The 11,628-nt window shown below is 37.9% G+C and overlaps 3 protein-coding genes across 5 annotated transcripts; 1 reads left to right on the top strand and 2 right to left on the bottom strand.

Moving 5' to 3' along the window:
- The first annotated feature begins 1,985 nt into the window (after positions 1–1,985).
- On the top strand, positions 1,986–4,567 carry LOC137710472 (UV-B-induced protein At3g17800, chloroplastic-like). 3 transcript variants are annotated; one of them, XM_068449500.1, is made up of 4 exons: positions 1,986–2,065; positions 2,304–2,471; positions 2,789–3,096; positions 3,431–4,567. In XM_068449500.1, exons 2-4 carry the CDS (start codon positions 2,328–2,330, stop codon positions 4,266–4,268), a joined length of 1,290 nt encoding a protein of 429 aa, XP_068305601.1. In that variant the 5' UTR covers positions 1,986–2,065; positions 2,304–2,327; the 3' UTR covers positions 4,269–4,567. The 3 variants fall into 3 exon arrangements, with proteins under 3 accessions (XP_068305601.1, XP_068305602.1, XP_068305603.1); XM_068449501.1 differs by lacking the exon at positions 1,986–2,065 and adding an exon at positions 2,074–2,170; XM_068449502.1 differs by lacking the exon at positions 1,986–2,065 and having other exon boundaries at positions 2,101–2,471; positions 2,792–3,096.
- Positions 4,568–4,576: 9 nt separating this feature from the next.
- LOC137710474 (purple acid phosphatase 8-like) lies at positions 4,577–7,174 on the bottom strand. Its single transcript, XM_068449503.1, has 6 exons — positions 6,876–7,174; positions 6,015–6,171; positions 5,570–5,805; positions 5,045–5,173; positions 4,874–4,941; positions 4,577–4,796 (listed from the first exon to the last, which is right to left on the bottom strand). The coding sequence occupies exons 1-6, from the start codon at positions 7,065–7,067 to the stop codon at positions 4,577–4,579; spliced, it is 1,002 nt and encodes a 333-aa protein (XP_068305604.1). The 5' UTR covers positions 7,068–7,174.
- A 1,199-nt stretch (positions 7,175–8,373) lies between these two features.
- Positions 8,374–10,482, bottom strand: LOC137711107 (purple acid phosphatase 17-like). The gene is made up of 7 exons (XM_068450312.1): positions 10,169–10,482; positions 9,883–10,039; positions 9,655–9,762; positions 9,413–9,540; positions 9,126–9,254; positions 8,972–9,039; positions 8,374–8,712 (listed from the first exon to the last, which is right to left on the bottom strand). The coding sequence occupies exons 1-7, from the start codon at positions 10,361–10,363 to the stop codon at positions 8,499–8,501; spliced, it is 999 nt and encodes a 332-aa protein (XP_068306413.1). The 5' UTR covers positions 10,364–10,482; the 3' UTR covers positions 8,374–8,498.
- Positions 10,483–11,628: the final 1,146 nt, after the last annotated feature.

Here is an 11,628-nt window from a genome sequence, read left to right on the forward strand (position 1 = left end):
CTATTCGAAATCACAGCAAGAAAAAAGGGTAAATTACACTTTCATACCTCAGTTTTGGGGTCTATTTCAATTCCTTACAACATCTTCAAAACATTTCAATTTCATACCTTAAGTACTATTTTATTTCAAAATAATACCTCCGTTACATTTTCCATCCATTAATCCGTTAAGTACTAACGTGGCTGCCACATTTGTGCCATGTGGCTGCCAAATGTGTGCCACGTGGCAAAAAGAATAATTTTTTAATTTTTTTTAAACCTAAAAAAAAAATAAAAAAAATAAAAAAAACTTGAAAATGCAGAAACCCACCACACCCATCTTCTCCCTCCCAAGCCTCCCAACCACCTCCCTCTCCTCCACTCTCTTCACCTCCCCTCCCATCCAAAAACTCATCCCATCCCACCCCACCCCTACCCCACCTTCTCTGACCTTCTCTTATCTGCAACCCCACCCACCCTTAGCAAACCTAACTCCATTCAAACCACCACCAACCAAGCACCGAAAAAATTTAAAATTTGAATACATACCTCGTTGCCTGAGCCGACCAACGAACCGACGAGCCCACTCGGCAATGCGTCTGGGAGCACTGGGTCCGGGTTTTTTTTTGGGGGGGGGGGGTGGTGGATGTTTATTGGTTTGCTTGTGGCGGGGGTGCAGGGATCAGTGCTTCTCTTTCTTTTTTTTTTCTTTTTTTATATTATAAATTAAAAAAATATTTTTTTTTGCCACGTGGCACAAATGTGGCAGCCACGTCAGCTCTTAACGGATCAATGGATGGAAAATGTAACAGATGTATTATATTGAAATAAAATAGTACTTGAGGTATGAAAGTGAAATGTTTTAAAGATGTTGTATGAAATTGAAATCAACCCAAACCTGAGGTAGTAAAGTGTAATTTACCCAAGAAAAAAATATTCAACGTGCCTGGCCAAAAGAAGATCTCCAGTGAAAGTTGGACGGGTGATGGAAATATTTTGGAGGAATGAAATTATGGGTTAAATTAGAAAATTGGTGGTTGTAATAGGAAGTCCAAATCCATGCAAGTTCATGTCTTTTGTCGGGGCGCAATCGAGATGCGCCAACAAAACAAAATGGTAATCCCCCATACTTCTCTGGATACATCCAGAACTGGAAAGAAAGATGTTACGTCGAAGTGCAGATTAAACACTCAAATTTGAATTTCACACCTCAAAATGTAAAATATATTAACTAAAATATGAAATTTAGGAAATACTTTCAGCTTCTGACTCTGAAATATGGGTAAATTCTAAGGAGACTAAATTTTTTAAATCAAATTTGCAAATCAAACGATATGGTTGTAGATGACTGGATAATGGATAATGTTAGGCTGACAAAAAGATTTAAACCAAATTTGCAAACCAAATGATGTGGTTGTTGATGATTGAATTATTACTTAAGCGTTGATTAACGTGTTTATTTCTTATTGGTGAGACATCATTTGGTTTGCAAAAAAAATTGATTTAAAATTTCAGTCTTTCTAGCATTACTCTTGGATTATTAATTAAATGTCGATTAACTAAATATATTGATTTACTACAAACAATAGTGAAGAAATACTTGAGTAAAGATGTCCTAGATCACATCATGCTACTTATATTTCGAAATCTTTTGTACGTGGGAAAATGTTAAGGAGATTAAAAATTTTAATTAAATTTACAAATCAAATAATGTGTCATTAGTAAAACAAATAAACACGTTAATCATGATTTAAATAATAATTCAATCATCAACGACCACATCATTTGATATGCAAATTTGATCATTCAACACTACTTCAATCACGTAACATGAAAACGATCATAAGTAGACAACTCTACAGAAATTTATTTCACAATATAAAATGTAAAGCATGAACATTATCGTTTGTATCAATATATTTTTTTCACCCTTCTAATTTAAATATCTCATTTATATAGAAAAAATAATGGAAATGGGACATACAATACAAGGCCGCCCGTTAATTCCACAGAAAAAAAGCATAAACGAGAATCACTAAAAATAGAAAGAAGGCAAATTTGATCTGCGGCCACAAAAACTCTGAATTGTAAGACGCCGACGTATCCCTTCACGCAACACACTGATAACACACGCTTCCGCTTTCGCTCTCTCTCTCTCTCTCTCTCTCTCTCTCTATAAATTTCTCTCCCTGGTACGAATTGCACAAGTCAATCTGCTCAATTCGATTCCCATTTTTCCAATTAGGGATTTCATTGTAAATCGAAAAAGAATCAGAATTTCATTTGTATTGTGGGAAATTTCTCAGTTCTAATCTTAAATTATAGGGTTTTGGGTTCGGGAGCTGAAAGATGGAAGCATCGGCCGCATCGAGTGTTTTCCAATCATCAATCGCCGCCTCCAGGCCTTCCAATTCGATTGGTCGATCGGGGATTTTGACGGCCAATGGCCCCGGATTTCTGCGTTTGGGTCCCAAAGCTCACTCGCCAAGCAAGGTAATTGATGAGTTTCTAGGGTTCTTGTTGCTTTTCAATTTTGCATGATCCCGAATAGTTTGTGAGTAATCGGTTCCCCTTATAATTGATGAGAATTCTAGGGTTTCTGTTAAGTTCATAAATGTTCAATCTTTGATTAGGATTTTAGCGCTTTTAGTTGATGCAGTTCAATTGTGTTGTTTATAGCATATGATTTACTGTCTATGCCAAAAATCAATTTCTGAGCTCATCTGATTTTTTTGGAATATTTCTATCTACGATAGAAAATGGAGATGTACTTGAGTAATATTTGATCTGAAATCTGATTCCTTGTTTAGCAGCATCAGTTTTCAATCTGTCAACCGAAGGTGGGGCATAGGAGAATGGGATATGGAAGCAGGAGAGGCTTGGTAGTTAGGGCGGCAGCTGCATCTTCGTCTCCGGACTCAGCTGGTTCTGATTATCCAATTGCCCCACTTAAGCTGGAGTCTCCAATTGGGCAGTTCCTCTCACAGATAATGATAAGCCACCCGCACCTCGTGCCTAGTGCAGTGGACCAGCAGCTTGAACAGCTTCTAACCGACCGTGATGCTGAGGAAAAGAAGGAAGAGCCTTCTGCTTCTGGTACTGACATCGTTTTGTACAGGTTAGTTGCACTCTCGAGATTGAGTGCTAAGCTAATAGCCACTGATGTTTTCAATTAAATCAAGTTAAGCTGCGGAACTGAACCATAAGTATGATGCTGTTTTCCTTATGAAAATCAGAATAAAGGAAGCAAGCTTGAATATTTTGTGTAATTGTCCAGAAGACAAGACATGGGATGAAAATAATCTAAAAGAATGAAAAGAAACAGAAATTTCGTTCTTTATGTTGTTTTATGTTTTCCCTCTTTGCCATCATTTGTCATGTGCAAACTAAATGGAGAATTGTAGTTTTGGAGTGAGATATTGGTCTTTTACTAACTTCTTCTGCATTATCAGGAGGATCGCCGAGGTTAAGGCTACTGAAAGGAGAAAGGCCCTTGAAGAGATTTTGTATACTTTGGTGGTGCAGAAATTCATGGACGCTAATGTTTCTTTAGTACCTGCCATTACCCCTACTGCTTCAGACCCTTCTGGCCGAGTTGATTCATGGCCAAGTCAAAATGAGAAGCTTGAGCAGCTTCACTCTCCCGAAGCGTACGAGATGATTCAGAACCACCTGTCTCTCATCCTAGGAAATCGGTTGGGTGACTCGACCTCCTTAGCTCAAATTAGCAAACTCAGAGTCGGACAGGTATATGCGGCTTCTGTCATGTATGGGTACTTCGTCAAACGGGTTGACCAGAGGTTTCAGCTTGAGAAGACAATGAAGATCCTTCCAAGTGCAATGGGTCCCGAAGACAGTGATATTCAGACATCTGTGGGGCAGGACGTGAGGCCTGGCGGTGGAGAGGATACTTTGCAAGCAGGGGCTTCTTCGCATCCTGAAGTCTCTTCCTGGGCTGGAGGCATTAGTTCTGGGGGTTTTGGTAATGCGATCAAGCCTTCCCGCTTGCGTACTTATGTGATGTCGTTTGATGGAGAGACCCTTCATAGGTATGCAACAATTAGATCGAGGGAGGCCGTTAGCATCATTGAAAAGCACACTGAGGCATTGTTTGGGCGACCCGATATTGTCATCACACCTCAGGGAACTGTTGATTCCTCCAAGGATGATCACATCAAAATTAGCTTTGGTGGTTTGAGGAGACTTGTTTTGGAAGCTGTGACTTTTGGCTCTTTTCTTTGGGACGTCGAGAGCTATGTCGATTCCAGGTATCATTTTGTTGCAAACTGAGTTATGTCAAGTTAAGATCGGTCCTGCCATAGTAAAACACGGTGGTGCATGTGGAGGCATAACTCCCCTTCTCAAATGGGATAATTGACTGTAAACCTAGTGAAGAATACCAATTATTTGGTGCTAATTGCTGTATATAAACAGTTGAAAATTTGCTTTTGTTTGTGTAATAAAAGGCTTTGTAGGATTGTCAAACTTTGTGTAATTTTGGTTTATTTGCGTGACAACTATTTCTCATCGATGCAATGGGTTACAAGAACAACATTTGATCATTTTATTTACGAGACATCCTTTCTTTTGTTGCACTTCTACATGGAATTGTAAAGAAATTTGCTAGGCTTGGATAGATTCAGACGATGCAGAACTGTACCGAACATATCATAGAATGCAAATTCTGCATCAGTTTCTGTAAGTTGTGCAGATAAGAAGCCTTGCCCGTCATAGTAGAACTTGAATCCGTTTCGTTTCGCTTTGATATCTCCTTTCCATGCCTTCGACCCACCACCGCTGGTCAAGAATTGCATTTGGCTGCACACAAATTGGTGATTTTTAACGGATTCTGTTCATCCATAAACAAAACGTAAAAACTATTTATTCATCTTTACCTGTTGGTGTCACGTAAGTGTTCCAAGCAGTGGTCATGTCCGTTTATGTACACATCAACGTTGTTTGCCTGCATCAAAATCATACGAGAGATTGAAACACGTTATTCAACATCTCTCTCTCTCTCTCTCTCTCTCTCTCTCTCTCTCATGCATAGCAGCATAAGAAGTTACCTCAAGAATGGGCAGAATTTGGTCTACTACTTCTTTGGTCTCTCCATGATGCCCTATGCTTCTGATTGTGTGATGTCCAACGACAACTTTCCACTTTGCAGAAGAATTCCTTAATGCAAAATCTAGATCCTGTTCCCAACATAAATAGGGGAGTTTTAACGAAAAGTTCACGGTACTATTCACTTTAACGAAAAATCATATTTTTACACTAAAAGTCAATCTTGGTACTATTTACTTTACCCTTTATTTGGTCCTTATCATTAAAATTCAAAGTTTTCAAGTCATTTTCATTAGTTTTTCTTATAAACAAATGTATTATGTTTACCGGCAGGAAAATCCATTGTTGTAAATGGGAACATGATGGGAGAAAATTAGGAATGCCACTGTCACGGTATCTCAACTCTCAAGTCAATAACGCACTGCATGCGTTTTAAATATCTCATAGAGCAGTTTGTGATTGATTTGAGATACTGTGAAGTGAAATCCTTGTTTCGTTCTCAAGCCGACGAGGAACGGGAGGAGTACCTTCAAGAGGTTGGAGATGTACTCCTTCCTAGGAAGAACACCTCTCCAGTCATGCTTGTAGTACTTTTGCCTCAAAAAGTACTTGTCCACAAAAGGGTTGGTGTCAATGAAGAAGAAGTCTGCAACTTGTGTGTTGACAAGAAAGGACCTGAGGCAAAGCCACCGGCTGTCCACCTTCCTAAGGACCGGACTCAACTGGGCCAAAGCGTTTCCCCGGTAGTCATGGTTGCCGAGAACTGAAATCGACCCGATTTTCCCGCCAACATAAAAACAAAGTCAGCTGAGCTCCATCCCAATTCAATTGCCACGATTATTACGAAAATCAGAGGACATCTATGTTTAACATATATTGTCGAATTTAACGATTGAATGTGCATTGAAGAATCAAAGAGAATTTAACGGATGAATCTGAACGACTTAAAAATGTACAGAGCAATGAACTCACCAAGATACCATTGCTTTTGCAGGCTCTGAGCAGTGTAGATTTCAGTAAACGACGTTAGAAATGCAGGGTCGTTGACGCTGGTCAATCCCCTGTTGTAAAAGTTGTCACCCGTGGAGATGACGAAGTCGATGTTTAATTTGGCTCCAATCTTCCCCATCTGCAATTAAGTATTTACAAAATGCAATTGTACTTGTACATAGAGGAAAAGAACAGCCACTCATTACTTTTAGAAAGGAAAAAGAACATTTTCTGCAGATTCCAGGAATCATGTGGTCGTGACCGTTTATCATATATCGTGCGATTAGTTTTCTTTAGTTATTATTTATATTTAATTTAAATTATTTATGATCTCAAGATATAAGATGAACAGTCATGATCACAGGATTTCCGAGATTTCAAAAAAAAAATTCCGACAAGGATGCTTCTCCTTTTAGAAATAGCCAAAAATGCTTTCAAATGATAATCAAAGCACTTTTAGCGACCGTTGAAAAAGTTAAATGTGCTTTATGAGTTAATCAAAAGCACTTTCAATAGAGGTATGATATCCACACACTATATTTTACTTCTCACACACTTTTTTAATTTTTGACTGTCGGATCGAATGAATTGAAGAAGATCAACGAACAAAAAATATCAAAATATGTGTGAGAAGTAAAATGAAGTGTGTGGATAGCACACCCCCTTTCAATATATGTCATATATGAAAGTAAAGCAAACCTCTGTCCAACTCTATGTCTATGAAAGTAAAACTATCATGATGTAGCAAAGCTGGTCAGAACAACGTGTTCCTCCTCTGTAATTCGCATAAAAAAATAAAATAAAACAACAACAAAGTAAAGAAGTATGGTAAACAAAGTTAACCTGAAAAGCAACTTGAGATTGATTGTAACCACCCCTTCTACCCCAGTCACCAACCGCCAAAAAGCTGAGTGAGCCATCAGGTTTCACAGGGTGCTCAAATCGCTGAAGCTCGGCCGTCGACACAGAAACAAAGCTCAACAGAACAATATTCATGCAAACAACCACCCACAGCAACCCCATGGCCGCGGACATCAGGTAGCCAATATTATGTTTCCCTCTGTGTGTGTGTGTGTGTGTGAGAGAGAGAGAGAGAGAGAGAGAGAGAGAGAGATGGTTGGAAGTTGGAACTAGAAGAAAGTATAACGTTGAGTGTATTATATTATATATAAAGAGAAAGTGCTTTAGTTATTTGAATTATTGTTGTGAGGGCCATGTAATAATGCAATTAGATTCTGAATTAGGAAAATGTTGGCATAAACATGCAAGGGAAAGTAAATGCTACGTAGACCCCCCTATTATTTGAAAATTAAGAAAAACTAATGAAAATAGTTTGAAAATTTTGAGTTTTAATGATAATAACAAAATAAAGAGTAAAATGAATAGTACTAGAATTGATTTTTTAGTGTAAAAATGTTACTGTTCGTTAAAATAAACAGTACCAAGAGTTTTTCGATAAAATTTTCTGTCGGCGTCTGCTGTGCAAAATATGATCATGCTGGGTCCCATCGATGGGTCCAGGTCCTAGGGTTGCTTTCCTTCCCAATTTCCTAGCAATTTCTTACATCTTGTTTTTCTCTTTCACTTTCAGGTTTTGGGGTCGTACTTTGGCAGTTGAGTGACGGTCCTGCACTGATTACTTGCTAGCTCAATTCCAAATATATACGGAAAGGAACGAAGCATGATGCATAAGTTTTTCTACAAATCATTAGGTCTTTTGATGATAAAACAACTCTTAATATATAAGTTGTGCAACAAATCCATATGAACTTACATTACATTCGATTCAGCACTAATATAATTTTTAACTTAATAATTGAGAACAAACTTAAACGTTTAAGTTGGTCCACACTCCTGATTTATACCGAGCCGTACAAACTCCAACAATATATATCTTGGTAACATTAAAATGGTGTCTTAGTATATTTTGTACAAAGTGCTAGGAAGAACTGAAATGATGGCTTAATTTTGTGTTCTAGTTTCTCATCACCTAGGATATGTTGAAAGAGAACCATGCTAAACGTCCTTATTTAGGTTTACCTCATCTTGATTCTTGTCCAAGAAACCTCTTATTTATATATTATAGGTTCTTGAGTTTCATACATGAGGGAATGTTTCCGGCTCAGAACATATTTGCCAAGTAGCTTGAATTTGGGTTCGTTTAAAATATTATATTGAGCAATAAAATTGTGGTGATCGAAAGAAATCGACTAATTGCATGTGTGTACGGCAGTGTACTTTTCTCCTTGCTCTGCAATTCGATCCTTCTTGTCGTACATCAAAGTAATTTAGAATATCGTCTTGTAAAAAAAAAAATCGATCAATTTGATAAGGATCAATATAGCTGAACGAGGTACATTTTAAGAATAAGAACAATTTGGGAATTGAATCCAACTACAATTTTGTTCTTGCAACAACAATCTATATATAACACGTTCCCTATAGGATCTAGCCACAAAACTTGATTTATATGGAGGGGTGAAGCTGCTTGGAAGCATTCAGTCTATGTAAAACCTTGCCAAAAACATCATAGAATGCAATCTCTGCATCTGTGGGGTTCAACTTCACAGACATGAAGCCTTGACCATCATAAAAGAAGTTGAGCCCTTCTTTGTTCAGCTCCTTAACATCTCCCCTCCAAGCTTTAGACCCTGCTCCGCTTGTTAGAAATTGTATCGGGCTGCATTTACATTCGAGTTTCAATCAGCATCACCATCATATGGCGTCACATAAAAATTAAACTTTTTCGGTCAAGGTTCACGTTTGGTGCCTAGGATTGGATTGAATGGGATAATCACCACCAGATTCAATGTGTTGAAGCAAGAAATGAATGTTAACTTCCAAATCTAGTGAGTTTTCCAATCCAGGGTACCAAACAAGGCCTTCCAATTTTAAGCAACACCATGAAAATTGAAAAGGACTACCTAAATTAAACTTACCTCTCTAAGTCACTAATGTGTTCTAGGCAATGATCGTGCCCGTTCATGTAAAGATCGACGTCATTGACCTGAGATTGATGTAGCAGAGTTAACTTTCTACATATGACATTATTTCATCACATCAATTTTATCGAAGATTTATAGATATACATACCCGAAGGATTGGGAGAAGCTGGTTTAATAGTTCCTGTGTGTCACCATGATGCCCTACACTTCTAATTGCATGGTGTCCAACAACAATCTTCCACTTTGCAGAGGATTTCTTCAATGCCAACTCCACATCCTATTACAACATCAGATATATCAATATGCATCATTGTCTTCGTGAAGATGTCAATCTGGCTGTATCTCACGCTAATTGCGCACTTCCATGCGTTTTAAATTTCTAACATTTTAGGCAAGACCTTCAAATTCAAAATGGTAGCAGAAAATTGATTATACCTTCAACAAGTTTGCAATATAAGCCTTCCGAGGGGCAATGCCGCGCCAATCGTAAGTATGCTCGTCTGCGTTTGTGAAGTACTTATCCACCAAAGGCGTGGTGTCGACGAAGAAAAGCTCTGCTAATTCTGGAGGAAAAAGGATAACAGGAAGAAATTGGTTGTGAATTATGATCGAATTTCATAGGAATTTGAATTCATTGTGTACAACAGATGAAACTCGAGTTCTTATCTTATGCACACCTGTATTCACAATGAAAGACCTCAAGCAAAGCCATCTGCTATCGATTTTCCGCAGAAGGGGGCTCAGCTGAGCCTCTGCATCTCCCCTGTAATCATGGTTTCCCAACACTGCGTTCAAAGTAAACCAAGGAAAAAAATTATTAAGATTTAATATAATAAATAAAATATACATCTTCATTAACTTTCGAACGTGAGACAGCTCTCCACGTCCTCGCAGAAGAAACTTACCGCTATACCACTGCTTCTGCAGGCTCTTTTCTGTATAGATTTTGGTAAACGACTCTTCAAATGCTGTGTCATGCTCGCTGGTGAGTCCATTGTCGTAAAAGTTATCTCCCGTCGACACCACGAAATCTATGTCGAGTTTCTCTCCAATCTTTCCCATCTGCAACAAAAGTAGTTGTGCATGCCAGAGCAAATTGTTACTAGTACTCCAAAAATGTTACTTCCATCAAAATTTTAAGAAGAATATTTATATGAATGAGAAGAAGGTTTGGAAGTTGTCGGAAGAAACCTGAAAGGCAACTTGAGATTGGTTGAAATCTCCTCTTCTTCCCCAGTCCCCAACCACCAAGAAACTGAGTGATCCATCTTGTTTGGCGGGGTGGTCGAATCTCTGAAGCTCCGCAGATGTAATTACCAGACACAGGGCAAAACTGAGGATCGAGAAAAAAATAGAGGTCCTAGAATTTTTTCGAGGAATAGCCATGGATGGCTTTGGAGAAATATATGAACCGAGGCAAATGGTATAGACTTGTTGAATATTTGGAGGTAAGCTTCTTCCTTGTTAAAAGTGTCACGGTCCACTGCTTTTATATATAACAAGGTTGATAATTATGTTGGAGAATTAAGTAGGAGATGCTTAATTATAATTATTATGGTGATGATGCAAAAGGGTTGGGATTAGTTACCAATCAATTTTGGAATGCTAGTATGTTACACGACTAGATAAATACTAATAAGAGAAAAATCTCAAGTTATAACCAAGAAATTAGAACAAGGTATGCGAGGAATTGAGTGTACCCACAGATATACTCACCGGGTGAGTTGGTGAACATAATTATCTAGCTGTCGTGTTTTTAAACTTGAAATCTCTTTCAATATCGGGATTTGTATTTATCCAATAAATATTAGTTAATTTGTAAATTTGTAAGTATTTTAGATTCTTTGTGTATAAAATACTGGTTGAATATGATTGGGTTTGGCTGGGAGAAGGGAATATTAGTTTCATGGATTATAAAATGGTTGGCAGAAAATGTTGGGGTTTGCAGGTTGAACCAATTATTACACCACCAAAGCAAAGAAGGATTTGATAAGCAAAGATACGATGACGAGATGCGAATATGCGCAGGCATATAAGTTGGAACCGTTAGAATATTCGGAGGATCCAAATCGAAGATCGGTAAAAACCAGTTTGCCTCCCGACTCGTATTATGGCAGGGTAGATGCCATCATCTCCAAATAAGATTCAAAGCCAAAATGGTCTCTTTCAACCTTCGTATGTTGGATTGGACGGGACCAGTCAGAGACTCTTATCCTTTATTTTTTTTAGTTCAAGACCATGGAAAGGGATAAAGACCCCTTCCTCCTAATCCATCAATTAGAGAATCCGTATCATTAAAATTTGATCTAACGGTTGAAGTTATTATAATTTTTAAAGTGATCCTCTATTTGTAGCCGTTTGATCAAATTTCAATGGTTCGAATTCCCTGATTTGGTGGATTATAATGAAGGAATTCGAAAAGGATCCCTTTCCCAAGACCATGTAGTTTTTTTTCTTGTATAATCTATTTCAAAATCTTGTGCGAGGCACCAACTGTCTCCCTAAAGAGAAATGACTAGTGAAAAATGAAACAAGCGGAGAGATTAGGCCAATACAAACTATAAACAAGTAACAAAATTGAAATGTTCTATTTTAAAAATTCTTTAGCTTCAGTCACTTGAAATTGGATTTTCATAATTCCGCTGCTCATA

This window comes from Pyrus communis, chromosome 12 (genome assembly GCF_963583255.1).
Source record: "Pyrus communis chromosome 12, drPyrComm1.1, whole genome shotgun sequence".
Lineage (NCBI taxonomy): Eukaryota > Viridiplantae > Streptophyta > Magnoliopsida > Rosales > Rosaceae > Pyrus > Pyrus communis.

Bases quoted from the DNA above. Each gene is read 5' to 3' on its own strand.
- LOC137710472 (XM_068449500.1), top strand. From the start codon at position 2,328: ATGGAAGCATCGGCCGCATCGAGTGTTTTCCAATCATCAATCGCCGCC. The intron at 2,472-2,788 runs GTAATTGATGAG...TTCCTTGTTTAG, and splicing joins AAGCTCACTCGCCAAGCAAG to CAGCATCAGTTTTCAATCTG. The intron at 3,097-3,430 runs GTTAGTTGCACT...CTGCATTATCAG, and splicing joins ACTGACATCGTTTTGTACAG to GAGGATCGCCGAGGTTAAGG.
- LOC137710474 (XM_068449503.1), bottom strand. From the start codon at position 7,067: ATGTCCGCGGCCATGGGGTTGCTGTGGGTGGTTGTTTGCATGAATATT. The intron at 5,174-5,569 runs GTACTCCTCCCG...TGTTGGGAACAG, and splicing joins ACATCTCCAACCTCTTGAAG to GATCTAGATTTTGCATTAAG. The intron at 4,942-5,044 runs GTAACTTCTTAT...ATTTTGATGCAG, and splicing joins AAATTCTGCCCATTCTTGAG to GCAAACAACGTTGATGTGTA.
- LOC137711107 (XM_068450312.1), bottom strand. From the start codon at position 10,363: ATGGCTATTCCTCGAAAAAATTCTAGGACCTCTATTTTTTTCTCGATC. The intron at 9,763-9,882 runs GTAAGTTTCTTC...CTTTGAACGCAG, and splicing joins GCAGAAGCAGTGGTATAGCG to TGTTGGGAAACCATGATTAC. The intron at 9,541-9,654 runs GTGTGCATAAGA...TTTTTCCTCCAG, and splicing joins GTCTTTCATTGTGAATACAG to AATTAGCAGAGCTTTTCTTC.